General features: G+C 41.0%; 1 protein-coding gene across 2 annotated transcripts; it reads right to left on the bottom strand.

Moving 5' to 3' along the window:
* Nucleotides 1-432: 432 nt before the first annotated feature.
* Nucleotides 433-20421, bottom strand: LOC121697358. 2 transcript variants are annotated; one of them, XM_042078853.1, is made up of 11 exons: nt 20338-20421; nt 19776-19849; nt 17914-17999; nt 10304-10532; nt 8919-9241; nt 3361-8687; nt 3006-3225; nt 2661-2893; nt 2250-2558; nt 2051-2157; nt 433-1787 (listed from the first exon to the last, which is right to left on the bottom strand). In XM_042078853.1, exons 3-11 carry the CDS (start codon nt 17977-17979, stop codon nt 1555-1557), a joined length of 7047 nt encoding a protein of 2348 aa, XP_041934787.1. In that variant the 5' UTR covers nt 17980-17999; nt 19776-19849; nt 20338-20421; the 3' UTR covers nt 433-1554. The 2 variants fall into 2 exon arrangements, with proteins under 2 accessions (XP_041934787.1, XP_041934788.1); XM_042078854.1 differs by lacking the exon at nt 19776-19849 and having other exon boundaries at nt 20338-20416.
* Nucleotides 20422-20576: the final 155 nt, after the last annotated feature.

Genomic DNA, 20576 nt, shown 5'->3' with positions numbered 1-20576 from the left:
AAAGCTAGCGCAAACCAGAAACACGGTTGTTTCCTCACTCATATGCAAATCTCGGACTTTGAAATGACCACTAAAAAAGCAGAAAAATTTGAACAAAAATAGACTTTTGATATAAATATATACTCAAACCATCTCTCTTATTACCGCCCTCTTCCACACGTCATGTTACCATTTCGATCACCGTAAAACTCACTTAATTATTCATTTGGGTGCTAGATAAGCATGAGCCATTTTGGGCCATTTCATTCCCTAGCTAGCCTAATCATAGGGTTTAAAATGTGTTTGTAAAATAGCATAGACCAAAGCTGCATAGCTTCAATGTTAACATCAGAGAACAAGGTAAAATACTCGGTTCATCCTTTCTATGTAGTCTTTTAAGGGACAATACCATCTTGCTGTTGCCAAGTGTGTAGACGGACTGATTTGTCATTGTGATATTGTTTATTTTTTATTATTAAGTCTGTAAAGGTACAAAATGAAAATGGGATATTTCATTCAACAGCACTTTTTCTACAGTCATTGTCAAAACGTAGTCAAACATGTTAGCCATACTTGCTTAATCTAAGTAAAGGAAGTAAAAATGTGTTAGAAAAGGTGCAACACCACAGAAGCATATTGCATTCACAGAGCTTGTTTTCTAATTAGAAATGTAATTATCTTTAATAATCGTTATCGTTAATTCAGAAAAGCCGGTCTGAGTGACACGGGTGGAGGCCGACAGCCAATACTAATATACTTGCCCAGAGTAAAATGTCTTGTCTCTGAGGGATCTTTTCTTTGTCTCACAAGAAATAAATCGGCTCTTATTGAGAGCTCACCTGTTTCTCCTAAAGGCCCCTTATGAGAAATAACGAGAGAGAAGAAAAGATTGAGAAGAAATGTTGAGGAAAACTGAAACAGGAAAACTCTGGGCCAAGAACAATCTAGGATGATAACGAGTGTACATTTTATTTGGGGACTAAAATTATGTTTATCTTATTTATATTGCTATTTACCATTCCTCCATCTTGTTAGGAGTCCTAGAATGAGTATTTTGAGCCTAGTTAATGTGATTTAAGGCATGGTTGGTGAGGTTGTGTGAGATCTATCAAATGCGTTTGTCACGATTAATGCATGAGTTTCTCATTAATTCAGAAAAAAACAGTTATTTTTTTAATGAGATAACAAACTTGTTAATTCAGAAAAACGACCATTTTTTTCCTGAATGCAATATAATATGCTTCCGTCCAAAACAACAAAACACCAAACACGAAAAGCGTTATAATAGTAACATAAATTGAACTGTGATAGGTTTCGAGGCAAAATATCATTAGCAATAAAATGTTGCCAGTTAAGCAATCAAGCAGTTCCATAAATCATTTTGCAATCAAACAATTCCGGATATCAATTTGCAATCCCACACCTATTTGTATATGTGGAGCATGGTGTCATTGTAAAATACATACAATTAAAATCTAAAAAGTGTGGTTACATAGGGATCGTAAAAGCTTTACTCTTTACTAGACCATTAACATTGTAGTTAATTGAATTATGAATAGATTTCTGCAAAGTTCGTCATATGTTAAACTCCTTTAGAGCGTCAAGACATTCTTTGTACTCCGGGGTGTTGCGATCCAGGTGGCTGTCTTCCTGCACCCACGACAGCAGTCTGTCCCGCTGATTCTGGTCAATAATCCCATCCTGGCAGTACCGTTTCACTATATTTTTGTTGCCCATTTTATAGTAAAGTTTGGTGTCATCCTCACACAGAATATTATCATTAGCTCTTTGTGGTGGTCTTGAGAGGCCTAGAAAAAATATATAATGTGTGGTTGTTGTGTATGATGTTCACAAATTGCAAGCGCCTTGTTGCATTTTCTTACATTTGCTTATCTTATTTACCGATTTAATGAATCCACACAAAAAACGTAAACAGAAATACTGTACCTGCATCATCTCTGAGACTCTGTGATGTTACAGGATAAGCCAAAATGAGTGACAATACTGTACCTGCATCATCTCTGAGACTCTGTGATGTTACAGGATAAGCCAAAATGAGTGACTACTGTACCTGCATCATCTCTGAGACTCTGTGATGTTACAGGATGAGCCAAAATGAGTGACTGCTTCATCATTTTCTCCACATCCCCACTGACAAGGGTCTTAGATATCAGCTCCCTGCAATTAAAAAACAATTACATTTTGCTGTTAGTATCTGGACAATACACTTTTATTCATTTTGGTTAGTTCAGTCATCACTTGCTACTCACCTGCATCTGTGAGACTTATGGCTGTTTCCTGTGGTCAAAGCTTGTATGTGATGTACTGTAAGAACCTCCATGACCAACAGGCTGTTTCCGTAGGGGTGTTCCACTACATCCTCAATCATCTTATAAAGCTTGGGGTTCTTTCTGCTTAGTTCTTTTTCCTTCTCAGGGTCTTTTTTCACTTCCTCAAATGCTTTTTTAATGGTGTCAATTGGTGGTATGTGGTCAGCATTTACAACGCTGGTGTAGATTGGTTTGTTGTTGTCTGCACCATCATTATTGGTCTTGTGCATGTTCCGTTGGTTTTTCAACCTTAGGATGCGGATGTATAAAATTTCAATTTACAATGCATTACCATTGCTAAAATCAATATCATGAATGAAGCACTCTTCTGTGAAAGAAAATGCATCTCACCAGTTGTATTTCCCAACAGAACCCAGTCTGTAAGTCTTTGCCAATGCTTTTTTTTTCATTATTTCGAATTCACTGTTCATTTGTGTGAGTTCGTTGGTCGCTTGCTTGTCTAATATTTTCCTCTTACCCCTTTGTCCTCCCTTTATGGCATATTTTCCAGAATTTGTATATGATGCCTCATATCCCTTTTGAAGCTTCACAACATTACGGTACTTCTCCAAATTTCCCTGCACCTAGATTGGAATAACGGTTATAAATGACAAGAGTGGGAAAACCAGTATTATTAAGCTGTTGAAGTTTTGAAATATTTATCAATGGCACTTTAAAAGAAGATAGTTAACTTACATCCTTTTGAACATCACTGCGTAGCTTCACAGCCTTTTCGTTGAGGTCATCCCCTTGTGTATTTTCTGTTGCTTGTATGATGGCATGATACAGACAGTTCTGATTTTTTGACATAACTGGAGTAATTGAACCATCAGATTCCACTATATCAAAATGGCCCTTGTATGGATGACTTTTTCCCTGGATCCTTTCCTTAAACCTTAAGAATACACTCTTTTTCCTGTATAAAATATTGGATTGTTAAAATATCAGGTCAAAGGTAACAATAGAAAACATATTTGATAATTACTACACTTTTTTGTAAATGATCACTTTTGTCCGAAAGAGCTCAGAAATGTAAGTTCTCTTTACTCACTTGGTATTCAAAGGTGTTTTTGTGAGCCGGAGTTTTATTTCTCCACCTTTACTGTCAGTTCCTGGATAATGCTCCTCTGAAAGCTTTTTCCCTTTTTTATCAACCACAGTAAATCTGATGCCCTTTCCTTTCAGTAAGTCACTCTTGGTGAGGACATAGAGGTCAAGAGCTGTAGCTGGGCGCTGTTCATTGCTAATGTTCTCCACAATGTCTTGAAGTTCCATCCTCTCCGGCTCGGACAGTGGCTTAGTTTTCCTGCTGGCAGCTGCTTTCATATTGTGCTTATGGCTCTGATCATCAAAGAAACTTTGAGTTTTGTACCGGCCAAGGACATTGCTGACAGCTTTTCCAGTAGTGGAGTTAAGGTGTTTTTTAAATTCTTTTGTGGAGATCGAGGTCACATGCTGAGTAAAAGCATCAATGAATTCCTCAGAGACCCTTTGTGCAATGATGCCGAGCAGCTCTTTTTTGAGACGTATGGCGTCTGGCAGATTGTGTCGGCCGTCATTATCATATGATTCAATATCTTTCATTGATTCTGAAAATGTGGGAACAAATTTTCTATCGATGATTGCACTTGTGGGTACTGCCTGCAATATTTCCACAAATGTAGTGGTGTATTCAGCTATTTCTGTTGCCATTTGGATGCCTTCTATGATGCCTTTCATGATACCTTTCTGGTTCATAATACCAGCTGCTTTTTCTGAGACCGTAGACAGTTTGTCAATGACTTCATGCACAGTGGTGTAGCCTGAGACCAGTTCTTCAGTGTTTGAGGCTGACTTCACTAATCCTTTTATTTCCTCTTCAATTTTCGTATCAATCCTAAAGTCTGGAGTCTCCTTTTGTAGTGTTGCCTTTGGAACTCCAGAACAAACTACCTTTGTAAGAACCTGATCCAAGGTACTGTTAGATTTAATTGCAGAGGATACTATCTGTTTGAAAGCCCCTTCTAAACACAACCGAAAAATAGTTTGGACCCCTTTATCAACAGCATAGTTTAAACCAGCTGTCAGAGCCTGTTTGCCTATCTCTTGAATTGCATATTTCGATGCATGTTTCAAATTCTGTGTCAGGGTTGTTGAAGACATCTTTTTCATGGTTTCACGGAAGGTCCCTGAAACTGCTTTCTGTGCTGTTCCCTGTACAGACTTAAATATGCGGCTCCCTGATTTAATGACATCATCTGCCACATTGGCAAAGGTTTTAGTGCCGTCAAATATGCTTTTAGCCGCAGAGCAAACTTTCTTGATGACACTGAAGCCAGCAGATAGCAAAGACATCCCAATGCTGATAGCTTTGGAGATTGCCCATTCTGCCCAACTGAAACTGCCATCTATCATTCCCTTGATACCACTTATCATGTCTGAGACTCCATCAGATATCAGACCAAGTCCAAACTGAGAGGCCGAACCAAATGAAAGGGCACACACAAGAACGCCAGCAACCACCTGCAGCACACCAAGTAAGGCGCAGATGAGTGCGTCGATGCAGAACCGTGGTTTTTTCTTCACTTCAAACACAATCCCAAGGCCATAGTCGTAAAGGGCTTCAAGTTCATTTGTGGTGATATAGTCTTTCTGATTTGATAGATTGTAGACAGAAGATTCATCTGTCACGGCATCATTCTTAACTTTCTCAAGCTCCTCTAGTTTGTTTATTGCCCTTTCAATAAATCCCTTCCAAGATTTAAAAATGTTCATCCTGACTTCCATTTGCATCTGGAGGTTAGTGTCGCCTTTGTGATGGGGTTCAAAGTCACTCGTCACTGACAAGTTGCAGGAAACCATTGTATTTGAGGATTCTGAAAGATACACATCCACCAGATGCTGTGCTCTCTTCAAAAGATGCTTTGCCTTGGATTTGTAGTCTTGCTTTCGAAGGTTAATGGTGATGAATGCTTGATTGTACAAAGCAACAGCACTGTACATCTCATGACAACTGACAATGTTTTCCCAACAAGACAATGCCCCGTGGTCAGATTTATTTCTGTTCTTGCAGTGAAGGTCAGTTCTAATTATTGCCTGTTTTATATGATCGTAAAAGTTATTACTTTTACCTTCTAAGAGCATATCACGAGTTTTCTCCAGTTGAAGGATGAGAGAATTTGTCAGTGTCATTATGTCATCGTGCCTGTTGATATGCTCTTCATGAAGTGTCAGCCACATGGCCCAGGATTCTTTGAGAGCATTGAGAGCAGGCTGATAATCAAACTTTTTATGGAGCTGTTTGGAAGGTTCTTTTTTTTCTTGCTCTGTGTAGTTCCTGTCAAAATCGCTTAGAAATTTACAAAATGTGGAAAACAGTTTTTCCTTCATTTCAATTTCCAGAAGTTCATCTTTCTCCATGTCAGCTATACGTCTGACTTCATATTCCTCTCTTAGATGCCTCATGACTTCGGTAGACTGGCCTTGATATGCTGGAGCAAGATGGTCATGACAGAGCATCATCTGAACCATGCCTGGGTTTCCTTTTCGGGCTGTTCGTCCAAAGACCTGCTTCTCAACACGACGGTTTGAAGGAAAGTGAGTAAGGAGCACAAAGAGACCCCCACATCTGTTGACTTCATGGTCAACCTTAATGTCTGTTCCCCTTCCTCCAAGATTGGTGGCAATGATTATGTTTCCACCATCAAATTTCCTTTTTTCTATGTTGTGACTGCCACTCATTGTGTACATGGTGATCTTTCTTGAATCTATGCTTTGGGTTTTCATGTTTGTTTCCAGCTCATTGGCTGTCTTGACATCTTCACAAATCACCAAGACAACTTGACCTCGTTCTGCAACTTTTCTGGCAGTTTCACAAATTCTCTGGATCCATGGGTTGTTGCCTCTACTTACTTGAATTACTGGCAGCTCAACAATTTTACTGTGACGATGAGCTGGTATTGCATAGCTTCTTGCTTTGTAATGCTTAGCCAGAAAATCTTGATCTGCCTGTCCACCTAATGTTCCAGAAACACCAAATATGCCTTTCCCATTCATATATCTTTTGAAGTAATGGAAATTTGACATGTAATTGGTCACATTTGACATCTGTGAAATAGCAAGTTGATGTTTCATCTCCAAAAACTGCTGTAAGCCATCACCCCATCGCTTGTTCTTCTCCAGAACTCCACTGGCTTTGAAATCCACAGGAATTATCACATGATATTGAGGATCAGTATCACTGACACCATGTTGTTCAGCTGCTGAGCCCTTATCAATCATGTATTCTCTTCCTTGTGACATTCCAACAGCCTTCAAAGCATTTTCAACAAAAACTGGAAGCATATTATCAATATATTTTTCCAGGAATAATGGGATTATCATAAACTCATTTTCTTCAATTTTAGAATTTTTCTTCAGGGAATTTGCATCACATCCACTTGAATACCTAATTGTTTTCTTTATTTGTAAAACTGTTGCATCAATCACATCTTTCTCAGACATGATTTGACATGCACAACCATTCTCTAACAAGAGCATTTTGACATTGACCTCATCTGTCTTTTGGTCACCAAATAGTTTAGCTTTGTTGTTTGATAGTGAGTAGCACTCTATCGGGATCTCAGTTGCTGACTCAAGAATAAGCAACAGGTCATGTTGTTGTTCAGTTCCAATTTTTTTCATGAATATCTCAATTGCCTTCCACTCACTGTTCTGAATCTCATTTTGTTTTTCATCGTTGGCTTTCTCCTCTGCCTGCTTTAACTGATCAATGTCATCTTGTGAGAAAAATCCTAAATTTGCACCTGGTAGCAATATGTCATAGGATGAGAAGTAACCTGAACCAGCCACAGCTGAAAAAGCTGCCTTGTGAAAGTGTTGGATCTTTGTTGTCCACTGGATTTCACCGGTTTCCAGCATTTCAATTGGCCGGCAAGCGGATGTCATTGCCCAAATGTTAGCGAGAACTTGTTCTACATGCCTCATCCCACTGGCTTCGTGAGACAAAAATGTCACTTGGACGCCATTGTCTAAGGTCATGTAGTCTACCTCATCCACTATAACCATGTCAAAGTCCCTGGTACCACGTGTAGTTTTCCTCTCAAACTCCTGCTTTAAAATGTCTGCCGCAAAAGTGCCAACAGTGCCGAAAACTATTTGTTTGCTATATGCATCTTCAACCAATTTTTCATGTTTTTCCACAGGGCCCCTTGGAGGAACAACTGATGTCGTCACACCAAACTTGGAATAAAGTTTCTCCCACTCTTCTTGGTCACGAATGGCAAGCACAGGGGAACTCGTCACAATGTCGACCTTTACCTCTCGGATGGCCTGAATTGTAGCAAACATTGCCAAGATGCAGGACTTTCCCTCTCCAGTTCCAATTTCAAGCAGACGACCATTCTGTTCATCTTCACCCTTTGTCCCATACTTTGTCAGGAGAAGCATGAGTAATGATGCAAGCTGAGTTAGTCTGGGGAAATAGCCCTCTATTTTCTCCCCATTTGGCCCAGTAGTTGTTGTACAGTCCTGTACGGCAAGGGCCATTTCTAGCAGAGCTTGTTTGAGAATATTCATGTCTGGATTTTCAAAGTCAAGTGACTTTATCCTTTGTTTCCCTTCTTGAATTTGCTCTTCGCTAAGATCTACCAATGCATACTTGGGCAGCTCCCTCTCCATGTAATTCAACACATCCTCTAAGACCAAAAGGATACTTTCAGGATAGTTAGACTCACGCATTTCATTCAAAATGGTTTCAGCATCTTTGGGTTCATCCATCCCACATATTTCAAGATATCTCACTGGGTCATCTTTGTCTAATGCAGCAAGAGCAGAAAGGCAATCAAGTCTGTAAGTTTGAACTGTATGTAGGATTGATGGTATTTTATTTTGGTCCTTGTCTGAAACACTCTGAATGAAGAGCATGATTTCAACCGGAGTCCACATGTTGTTGAAGACCATTTGGCTCAGAATATCCTTGCATGGTGGAGATAGCTTTGTAATTGACTCCATCAAGTTTAATAACAGATGCCTTGCCAGTGTTGGATTTGTGACATAGAGCAGCTGAAGTAAATTTAGAATGAAGTTATTCTGCGCATCATACCCAGCTTCTGTTATGTCTTCAACGACTGACTGTAAATTGCCTTCTAAAGTTAAATGAACTACTGCTTCAAGAAGACTGAACTTGTCTGTCAGAGACAGGCCTTCATAGTCAACAGCTTGGTCAAGAGTGAACTGAAACCAGATGGAGAGTTTGCTCTCTTTGCAGTATTGAATTGTCAGCTCATTTTGTAATGTTTTCATCCTGTCCTCAATATCTCCACCATGTTGAAGTGTTTCATTTTCCTCAATGCTGTATTTTGACAGAAGGTCTCTGAATTTTTCCTCTATGTCACTAGGCTATAAAGCAAAGACAGAAAAAGTACATTATTTTTGGTAATACAGACCCTTTTACTGTTTCTGAGTACTGATGGAGCCAGAGGTTAGTCAGTGTTATTAAGCTATGCAAAGAGATTAACCACAAAAGATCATGAAAACTATCTGAACACACAACAACCGGACATATTGATGCTGGTTACACTTCTAAATCAGCATTTTAAAATCTGCTGACTCCTTCTCTACAGTACTTACCTCATTCCTTTCAATTGCTGCTGCATCATCTTCCACCAGCTGATGCAGGACATGAGTGTGCTGGTGGTGTCGCTCCTGGCCCTTGAAGGCCTGCTTCTGACTTAGCTTTTCTTTTGCGGTGGACAGCTTCTGCCTGCAGACTTCATTCTCTCGGTCGATCTGTGTCTGGATCCGTCGCTCACGTTCCAGTCGCTCCTGCCTCCTCAACTCCTCCTGTTCAAGCCTCCTCTGCTCCTCCTGTCTTCGCCTCTCCTCTTGCTGGCGCTGTAGTTCTTGTCTATGACGTTCCTGTTGCCGCTGCCTCTCGTCGTCTTCCATTTTTCCTTTGGAAATAAGATGATCTCAATTAATCATGCTGCTGTGTACCGTATTTTCCGGACTAAAAGTCGCAAAAAATGCCCATGCTTCAATTTAAACTGTTTGCTTCCACCTACGTAATATGACACGTTGTGGGCAGGAAAGGCATATTTGCCTCTGTCCGTAGGTTTTGTAAAACATATTAATTCGTACGTATACATTTTTAAAGATACATATTCAGACAAGATATTCGGACAGACTGTGGACCACGCCCAAACCGCCCCCCCCCCCCCCCCCCCCACGCGCACACACACACTTTCACAATCAGATCTATCAGCTATAGTTGATGATCTGTGCTGATTAAATAACTAAACCGGGAGAATTGAGTGGCAAACGACAATGAACTGTGTCAGACGCCTCTGCGACTTCTGTAAAAGAGGTGGTTGTCCTGCCACTACTGTCAGGCTCCTTAAGAATCATGGCCACTCACCCTTTTTAGTGTATATATATATATACTTTTTTGATCCCGTGAGGGAAATTTGGTCTCTGCATTTAACCCAATCGGTGAACTAGTGAAACACAAACAGCACACAGTGAACACGCAGTGAGGTGAAGCACATACTAATCCCGGCGCAGTGAGCTGCCTGCTACAACGGCGGCGCTCGGGGAGCAGTGAGGGGTTAGGTGCCTTGCTCAAGGCACCCCGACCAGTGGGCCGCGGCACTTCAGCCGCGGCCCACTGGTCGGGGCTCGAACCGGCAACCCTCTGGTTACAAGTCCAGAGTGCTAACCAGTGGGCCACGGCTGGCACATTTTTAAATCTTTCAGTTCATGTTCATTGGATGACCAATCAGACCAACCCCCCCACCCCCCAGCCTAATTTACATAAGCAGTATAGCACTGGGTAACAACATTTTATATACAAGAGCAACAATGAAAAGTATCAACATTACATTTATCAAGACAATTGGAGAAATCTTCTTTGAATTGTCAGCCAAGTCATGCCAATAGACTGAGTTATTTTAACTTATTGATTTCAACTATATAATCCATAAATTAGTGAAGGATGTGTGTATATGCAGACTTACCATAGTTTGGACACCAAATGGAACCATAACTGTTTTCTGTGTCACAGTGTAGCTCAATCCTTGAGCGGTCATGACTTTCTCTTAAGGTAATTGTTGGGTTTCCTTTATGTGTATTAAATTCATAACTGATACAGTTAGAATGGTTGCCATAACTAAAGTAGATGTAGCGATGGATTAACTTCTTCTCATCATATCGTGTGCTCCCTCCGCTGTGTAGAGTCTGATGACCCTAATAATAAAATAAAAAAAACACCACATAGTACAAAACATTCATTCGTTGTCATTTTTAGTTATATTTTACTCTTTTTTTTTTTTCAGCCATTCACTTTAATGTATTTCAAATTAGGACAGGTTATTTTTTCAACCCCATTCCCTAAAAAGTTGGGACACTGTGTAAAATGCAAATCTCTTAGGGCCCTGTAGTGCACTCAAGCACAATTGACTTTGTACACTGGCACCTTTATTATTCCTATTTTGCATCCGCAAAATAGCAACTTTTCCCTCCACAGATGCACATTGGTAAATTGTAAAATTAACTTGTGCTCCTGGCGGCGGTTCAGAGAAAAGAGGAGGCGTGGTCCGGCGCAAAAGTTCCCTGGTGCTATTTTGCCGTTTCAGAAAACAATTCCGCCACAGACCAGGAAAAACCTAGTCTAAAGTCAGTGGTGGTTATTCAGATGCTATTTTAATGGTGCATGCATGGCCACAGGGGCGCCAACAGGAATGAATGAATGATATGCACCCATCTACAGACACCCCCGTGCGCGCAACGAAACATTCAAAGCATTGATAATATTAGGCTATGTTTACACGTGGCCGGCTATTTTCATAAACGGACATTTCACCCTCTCCGTTTTCAAAAATAACATTGTGCACGCACACCTGTCAGTTTTCAGAAAACTTTTCCTTTACACTAACCCGGGTATATGCCTTCAAGAGCATGCCAAACCTGTCGGTGGCAGTGTAACGAGAAGCTTAATCCCACGTTAGCCAATCAGAATCTCGAAAATACCAACAACAGCAACGAATCACTTCCTCTTTCTCTTCTGAATTGACTAAAAAGCTCTGCCTCGTCACATAAGTCTCCGTTTGTACCTCTTTAGACGCAAACGAACAAACAGAGTTTTCCCAAAAATCAGATCGGCCCGATCAGCGCGGAGTTTTTGAAAACTCAGTTTGCGGGGGAATAAAACCTCCGTTTGCGTCTAAATGACAGAGTCAAACGCAGAACAACATCACCAGTTGCATCGTTTTTGTTGTCATCTAAACAGGGCCTTAGTTTGTTTCCTGGTTTCATTCGTGCATTGGTCACCTAAAAAGTAGCCCATGTAGTACAACATCCACATACAACATCTTTACAACAATGCCCAATAACGTCCTATTCATTTGGACTTATATATATCCCTATAAAGTCTAAAGTTACCTTTAGTTTTGTTTCAATTTGCATTGTATGGCTTTAAATATCGTATGCGGTATGCTTTAACATCAGCCTAAGCATTATTCCAGCTCTAACGCTAATGTTAACTCCTAGCTTTGCTGCCTCCATCCCTTGCTCCTTTCATCCTTTCGTTATTTTCAAAATGTTTTATATACATAATGGCCTTGAAGTTTTGAGTTAGTGAATTAGCTTAAATCAGCTTATTGTGTGCTGATAAGCATAGATAGTAAAAGAAAGCAGCAAAGTTTATGCGTCAGTGTGTTGTTATTCTCTCTCCTGCTCAAACAAAAGTTATGCGTGCATTAAGTTGATTTTGATAACACATTTACAAACTTTACTTTACAGAAAATATTGTAAATAGCCTACTGTCATGCAGTTAATGGGATACTGTGCAGAGTTGGGAAGTTATGGTAGATCAACTTGTGAATACACACACAGAGGAAATTGTCTCTCATTGAGTTGCCTGATGGTAAGCACAGTGTGTGCGGGCGTACTCTGTAGGCACGCCTGCTTGCTTAGCCATAATGGGGTTCCGTATCATTGGTCCGACATCCCATTAGTCCGACATCCCATTAGTCCGAAAATGACCCATTGAGGAGAGATACCATAAGTCCGACATACCATTAGTCCGAAAAAAAGAAGCCCATTGGTCCGACATCCCATTAGTCCGACGATACACATGTAGAGATGCATGGATGACTTTTAAGGAGGCTTGTGCTAAGTCATTAATGACCAAAATATTGACGCTACTTGTCAGTGTTGAGCTGTTCTCTATGCTCCTCTGTGTGTGAGTGAATGCGTAGGGGGCATATTGTGCGTGTCTCCTTCTCTTACGTTATTTGGAATGCGCTCATTTGTGATGGGGTTTGTCGTAGGAAAGTTTTTAGACTGAAACACGTTAGCTTCAATGTTCGTTTGCAAAAAAAAAAAAACACATCCACGGCTGAATTGTCGCATCTCACGGGATGCGAACCTGGGTTACATGATAAACTCATGTAAAACAATATAGCTGCAAGCAGCAATGAGGGGGCCAAGCAATTGAGCAGAAGTTGGGATTGGACTGGACTGGACTTGACTGTGTTGTGTTAGATTGGATTGGACTGGACTGGATTCGAAGGTCACCGAATTTATTGTGTGTCCTCAACACCACATACCAAGTTTGGTTTAAATCGGTGAAAGTGTTGATAATTATAGCACCCCTAGTGGTCAAAGCACACCAAATTAATTGTGGGTCCTTAGGATGTGTTCAAGAATCAACATACCAAGTTTGGTGTCGATACGAAAAAGTTTTCCTAAGTATAGCTCCCCTAGTGGTTAAAGTACACCAAATGTATTGCGTGTCCTCAGGATCGGGTCCTGAGTCCATATACCAAGTTTGGTTTCTATATGTGAAAGCATTGCTGACCCTACTTCCTGTGATTATAGCGCCCACCTAGTGGTCAAAAGACTTGAAATGTATTGTGCGTCTTCAGGATGGGGTCTCAAGTCCATGTACCAAGTTTGGTTTCAATATGTGTAAGCATTGCTGAGATATGAGCCTACTTCCTGTGATTATAGCGCCACACAGTGGTCAAAATGTACCACATTTCTTGAGCCTCCTCCTTATTGGGTCCTGAGCACATGTGGTAAGTTTAGTCTTGATACGAGAAAACTTTGCTGAGATATCACTTCACTTCCTGTTTGGTGGCTTTGCCGACAATTTTAATTGGCTGTTACGGGCGAACGGTTTTAGATTTGAAGACAAAAAGGGATAACTTTTTTTAGGCTTGGTCTGACGATCATCTGCACCAAGTTTCGTGAAAATCTGACAAACTTTGTGACCTGTGAAAACTTTTAGGTGTTTTTGATTAAATCCAATATGGTGGCCGAATCAATTACGATGACATCACAATTTGGCTTGGGTCAGCCAACCCTACCCCTAACCCTAAGCTCCCGAAAACAGCTTTGCATTCAATGAGTTAAAGGCATAAAAAAGTCCAAAAAAATATACAAAAAAAAAGAAAGAAATGTAGCGGAGTAAAGAGTACAATATTTCCCCCTCAAATGTACTTGAGTAAAGTCATGAGTACTCCCCAAAAATGATACTCGAGTAAAGTACAGATCCCCCACCTTCTTCTTTTCTTCAGGCGTTTCAGGCTTTTTTGGTGGTTGTGTCCTATTTTCAGGCTTGACGTACCGCCCCCAGTTGGTGGTGCAGAGTATCACAGTTAATCCGTAGTGCGCAGGCGCTAACCTTAATGATCTAGCGGACATTCAGGACAACAGAAATTGGAGTATGCCTCATGTACGCGTCAAAAATGATGTACGTCTTCGACATTGTTATGTAGCATGCTGTTGGTGTGTATTGCCATTGTAAACATTCTCTAAGAAGATTAAAAATCAGTTTACAGTAAAGCTATTTATTGGCTACATTTTGGTGCCCCCTCTGTCCCTTGGTGCCCTACTCTCAGTGCGTGATGCGCGTGGTGGTAGCGGCGGCACTGAGTAGATCAATTGATATCATGAGAAGCAGCTGCCATTGAAACGTTCTTTCTCAACAGTGAGTTTTTAAACTATGAATCTACACACCTCAAGCACGTCTTGACTCTTTATAAACAAACCTCAAAGCAAAAGTGAAATTTCGTTAAGTCAATTCTTTGTTAGACTATGTGATGACACACCATTTTACTGTAAGCCGTTCGCTATTCAGTTCACCATGCTACATTTTCTAAATTAAAGACTGGTTTGTGTTCTTTCTGGATTTAATTGGCATTCAGAAGGTCAATGATGAGGCCCACGTTCCACATTTTCATATCAGCTTAAATTAACGAGGTGGTGATTTCGAACTTGCACGCTGTGGGTGTGACAGAAGCGGGAATGGGAGAATGCGCGTAACACAGAAGTGCCTAACTGAAGCACATAAAAAAGACTTACGCGTGAATGGGACAATTCCCCCCTCGCACTTTTTACATTGGCCTTCCCTGTGTTTTAAATTGTCTTACCCTAATAAAGTGTTGTCTGTTGATTGTCGTCTTCTGGCGGCCTTACATTGTACGATTTTGGTCTGTTTTCACAGTCGGCGACTAAATTTCTAAAGTCGGACAGAAATCATGGGAGTTGTACTGGAATCGCAGCGCGCTCCCGCCAACTAGATCGTTAAGTGTAAGGGGCCAATCTTAGCGGTTTTAAGTCAGTCGGAGTCAGTCCTTTTTTGCCTATTTTGCCGTTACGACAATATTTGATATTATCGCAAGTCTTTTGAGTCGTGGCTCATGCAAATAGTGACGTGAACTATGAAAACCAATAGTGACCTCTCTCCAACACCAAACAGGAAGGGGCAAAGTAGGCGACAGCTGTAGCCTATATGATTATTGGTTATTCTTATAATATTTGTCATTTCTTATACATATTTAGTCGGCTCTTCCACGTGACAGAACAACTCTATATCGGTTAGGGATGTCACGCATGAAACAATGCTGCAGAAACACGAAAATATGACTGAGTTTAGTAGGCTATAATTTCAGTTCCTGTTTATCTATTGCACGATGGGTAATAATTTAAAGGAATGTAGTTGCAGTCTTGTAAATAGTGACCCTGCAAGATCCCTAGTCATTGCAAAATCATAGTCTGTGACTTAAAACTCTACTACTTGTCTTTAGATGTGAGAGGGTCTGAGACTGTAGTCTTTCAAAAATCTTTTCCAAATCTTTGCAAATCTTTCCAAAGTCTGTCAGTGTAAGGAGGGCTTTAGCTTAAATCACTGATGTGTACAGTATGTGTATGTATTTACTTATCTATTTTATTTTATTTTATCTTATTTTATTATTATTGTATTATTCTAGCTAATGCACTATGTACAGCACTTTGGTCAGTGCAAGCTGTGGTTAAATGTGCCCTAAAAATAAACTTAATTTCTTACTACTTACTAAAAGCGGTAGCCGGAATAGATTGATATCATCAATAATTGTTCACATTTATAGGCTAATGACAACCACTCTCCTTGCTCTAGCTATTGAAAGCACTTTGAAGCCTTCCCAAGGTGACCGCTGGAGCTGCAGAGGAGTCTCCAAACAACAGAGAGACAGAACGCGCATGACTTGAGTATGAATATCACATTTTTTGAAAAGGAAAAAAAAAGATGAGGGGAATAAGTAAAAGGCGAGGCTAGAGTTGGAGGAATCGTGTCCTGTTGCTGTAAAGGAGAACACGAGAATTATTGCCGCTGACTCACGTAGGCTCACAAATAAACTGCATTATGATGTCCAAATGAAATGCAGCCTAATTTACTGTCAGCAGAAGTTCATACAGTATAAGCAAATGTGGTTTGGGAAACGGGCACACAGAAGTGACCAGGGGCCCATTGCACAAAACTAGGATAAGGGATTAAGCCGGGATATCTTGGTTATCCTGGCTCAAATTATCCGTGATCCGGTTGCACAAAAGCGGGATAGGGGGCAGCAGGATATGTTATGGTATAAGTCACCATGGCGATTTATTCTGTGGAGCTAGCCTGCTCCAGACCAGGCTAAGTTCCAGGATCTATTTAACCTTTAAACACTGTTCGTTGCTACCCCCCTTAATTTACTGTTCGCGGTCAAATTTGACCGAACAGTTTTAACTGCTCTTAAATACCAATATCATGACAAAAAGTGTTATTTGTTAAATGTGTGTGTACAGTATGTGTCTGTTTGTGTGTGTGTTTGTGTGTGTGTGTGTGTGTGTTTCTGTGTGTGCATGCATGCCTGTGTGTGTGTGTCTGTTTGTGTGTGTGGGTGTGTGTTTCCATGTGTGAAGAATGCATGTGTGTGCAAACATTGGTGGTTTTCCTGCACATGTGGCAACATGACAACATGAACTGTGTGTGTGTATGTGTACATGTGTGTGTACAGTATGTGTCTGTTTGTGTGTGTGTGTGTGGGGGGGGGGTGTGTGTGTTTCTGTGTGTGCATGCATGCCTGTGTGTGAATATTGGTGGTTCACATGCACAAGTGGCAACATGACAGCATGAACTGTGTGTGTTTGTGTGTGTAGGTGTGTGTTTCCATGTGTGAAAAATGCATGTGTGTGCAAACATTGGTGGTTTTCCTGCACATGTTGCAACATGACAACATGAACTGTGTGTGTGTGTGAGAGAGAAAGAGAGAGAGTGTGTGTGTGTGTGTGTGTGTGTGTGTGTGTGTGTGTCTGTTTGTGTGTGTAGGTGTGTGTTTCCATGTCTGAAAAATGCATGTGTGTGCAAACATTAGTGGTTTTCCTGCACATGTGGCAACATGACAACATGAACTGTGTGTGTGTGTGTGTACATGTGTGTGTACAGTATGTGTCTGTTTGTGTGTGTGTGTGGGGGGGTGTGTGTGTTTCTGTGTGTGCATGCATGCCTGTGTGTGCGAACATTGGTGGTTCACATGCACAAGTGGCAACATGACAACATGAACTGTGTGTGTGTGTGTGTGTGTGTGTTATGTGTGTGTGAGTGGGTGTACGTGTGTGTGTCTGTTTATGGGTGTGTGGGTGGGTGTGTTTCTGTTCACCCCTATTCACGTATGTGCGTGAATGCCTGTGCGGACATTGGTGGTTCACATGTACAAGTGGCAACATGACAACATGAACTGACAACATGTACTGAGTGTGTGTGTGTGTGTCTGTGAGTGGGTGTACATGTGTGTGTACCGTATGTGTGTCTGTTTGTGTGTGTGTGTGGGTGTGTGTGCATCTGTGTGTGCATGCATGCATGTGTGTGGGAACATTGGTGGTAAGTTGTAGGAGTGTGTGTAAGGAGATATATTTTATCTCCTGGATGAAATGTATACTCTTTCCCATTAATTTCCTATGGCGGTCATTTTTGACCGTAAACAAAAAAAGTGTTTCTACGTTGAATAAATCACTCAAAATTCAAAGAAAGTAGTCAAAATAAATTCTATGTGTTCAAAAGCCTTTTGTGAAGGATATCATAAGATCTTGAGGCAATGTGTTAGAAGGTTAATCTCATCCCTTATTTCAGTCAGCAGTCACCACAAACGGAAACCAATAGTTATTCCACGAGGAAATGAATGTGTAGTTCCCAGACCCTGTATAATATTGAAAAAATTCCCGGCATACTTATTTCTTTTGATGACTGGATTCTCATTGAAGTCTGGGAAATTATTGGGAATGCTGAATACAGATTAGAGGTTATTGGATTGAAAAATCCTACCTGTGATGATGCACTGAAGGACCAGGTGTAAGGTGTGTGGTTTTTCACTGACACCGTGGCTCCCATGGTTTGTGTGGTTCCTGAAACTAGAACATATTCATAGTCCTTTTAATATAATGTGCTATAATTTGTGTATAAAATAAATACACACAAACAGGTTGTCAACAATTACAATATTATTGGTAATCTGGTCAAACCATTTTTGAATTTCTGATTGGACGAGAGGCATTATATGAGTGGTGATGTCCCATGAAGGTTTTAAATGCAGTTGCTTACTCAATTCCAAAGAAAATATATGTCCATGCCAGATTAGCAATAATTGCGTGCCCAGGTTTTAGGAACATTGGAAATTGGTGTTAATGGCCTCTTGGCCAGACGGACCTGCAGAGCCAACCCCAAATTTACTAATGGTTCATAGGTATTCCTAGGCTATATTTCACGCTAAATTTTACAAAATATAAGGGCGCAAACACTGAACTTATTTGTTTGTTGGTATGGCAACTGCTCTGCCTCTTAGTCCATGGGCCAGATGAGATGTCAGTACCACTCAAGATGGCAAAGGTTGCTTATACTTTTTGAAACGATACATGTCTGTAGTTTGCATTTTTGTATGATAACCCTTCTGGAGGTGGTTTCCTTTGCTATTGGACTCTGACTTTAATTTATACTCAACCATCTTCTGGGCTTTGTGATTTTGTAGTTTATTTTGCTATTGCTGGTCCTGTCAGCACTGTCTGATCACTTCTATTTGATCTGCATCTGTTGCCTGAGCTTCAGACAGTGACAAATGTATTTCTTGTCCATGAGGGGTTGAGACCAGACCAGGGTCAAACCTGAAACTTCAAAAGCCTCAGGGCAGGGCAACAAACACTGACTCTGGTTCTCTATCAGTCAAACTACTTAGCGTTAATCAATGGGAATACACTCCTCAATCACGTGATCACCACTGAAGTCCTCTAATAGGTCCTGTTAAGGTTCTATTGGCACGAAACGGCTTGGCTATATATTAGCCGGCACGGGCAACAGCAAACACTCTTAAAGGGCTTTCAGACATACGTGGAAGACCGGAGGTTCTGCGGATGTTAAACGGTTGGGCCGTATATCTGAACAACAGCGTCGTGATAGAACACATGAAGGGAACGGCAAGAGACAGGTTGATGTAGGCCTACAACCGCATCGCAAGCCCAAAGGAATTCAAAAGACCAAATCATCATAAGCAGAAGGCGCTGAAAAGGCAGTACAACGACGTCATTGACGACAATAACAGGTACACGGGGGCAACCGTGGCCCTCCGGTTAGCACTCCGGACCTGTAACCGGAGGGTTGCCGGTTCGAACCCCGACCATTAGGAACGGCTGAAGTGCCCTTGAGCAAGGCACCTAACCCCTCACTGCTCGCCGAGTGCCACTGTAGTAGGCAGCTCACTGCGTCGGGATTAGTGTGTGCTTCACCTCATTGTGTGTTCACTGTGTGCTGAGTGTGTTTCACTAATTCACGGATTGGGATAAATGCAGAGACCAAATTTCCCTCACGCGATCAAAAGAGTATATTTATATACTGATAATTCATCCAGTTACTTTTATAAAGGCACAGGAGCAAGATTTTTTTGCAAGGTCACAAAACGGGTTAAGGGAAACAAATTATTGAAGACTTCAAGACTCGCCAGTCCCATTACACAAAGGCAAAGATCACTTTTCATATTCACAGTGAGTGAAGCCAAGTGTCAATATGCCCTGGCTCTCACAGTTTATTACGGCTCAGTAGGCTCAAGGGAGCCGGATAACTGCGCAATCTTTTCCAGCCTCGTCTTTGTTGCCTTCATGATTTCAATTATCAACAATGACAAGCCAGCCAGAACCTACCACTCTCTCTATCCCATGCGTGCTCAGACGCGTTCCCAATTAAATGGAGTAGCGTAACGATGAAGTTAAATCTGCTGCAAGAGGAGAGGACACAAAAAAAGTATCATCTTATGTAACATGCTGTTTTAATATTGACATTGTGTTTGGAAGTTTCAGCTCTGTGCTGCATTTGCAGAGCTATTGCCACGCCCTCTTTTCCTTTCACACTCATTTCCCCATTCAGTCCACTGCAGCTCCAACCAATTAGCCCAATCAGCCACAGATGCACACTCAGACACATTCCCAATTGCCAGTAAATAGAGTAGCACAACGTTCGAGTTAAGTTAGATCATAATGGAGATTAAGAGAGAACCCGTTCTTATGTAGCATGCTATTGGTGCATTTTGCCATTTTAAACATTGTCTAAGAAGATTAAAAATCAGTTTACAGTAAAGCTATTTATCGCTAAACTGGGGTGCCCCCTGTCTCTTGGTGCCCTACGCACAGTGTGTGATGCGGTAGCGGCGACATTGTACATTATATTTACATATATTGACCTAAAAATCAGCATGGGGTAGCTTACCTTTCACTTCAAATCCTTCACATCATTTAATTGGGAAATTTTTAAAAGACAGAAGATGTGGTAGTAATTGTGATCACGCTGCCTCTCTACAGTCAGTGTAGCCACATACGCTAAAGCAGAGGCACTTTATATTGTCAGATGAACTACACCAACCCCTTGAAAGTGCAAGGACACTGCCCTTGTGTTGTGTAATTCATCTCAGATAAGGAATGCTGTTGCTGACATAAGTAGCAAGGAAG

The sequence above is a fragment of the Alosa sapidissima genome, chromosome 22 (assembly GCF_018492685.1).
Source record: "Alosa sapidissima isolate fAloSap1 chromosome 22, fAloSap1.pri, whole genome shotgun sequence".
Lineage (NCBI taxonomy): Eukaryota > Metazoa > Chordata > Actinopteri > Clupeiformes > Clupeidae > Alosa > Alosa sapidissima.
The sequence above is the reverse complement of the archived record's forward strand: the minus strand, read 5'-3'. Positions and strand labels throughout refer to the sequence as shown.

Coding starts and splice junctions, on each gene's coding strand:
- LOC121697358 (XM_042078853.1), bottom strand. CDS start 17,979: ATGGGAGCCACGGTGTCAGTGAAAAACCACACACCTTACACCTGGTCC. Junction 3,226..3,360: donor AAAACACCTTTGAATACCAA/GTGAGTAAAGAG, acceptor TATTTTATACAG/GAAAAAGAGTGTATTCTTAA. Junction 2,559..2,660: donor TCTGTTGGGAAATACAACTG/GTGAGATGCATT, acceptor CCGCATCCTAAG/GTTGAAAAACCAACGGAACA.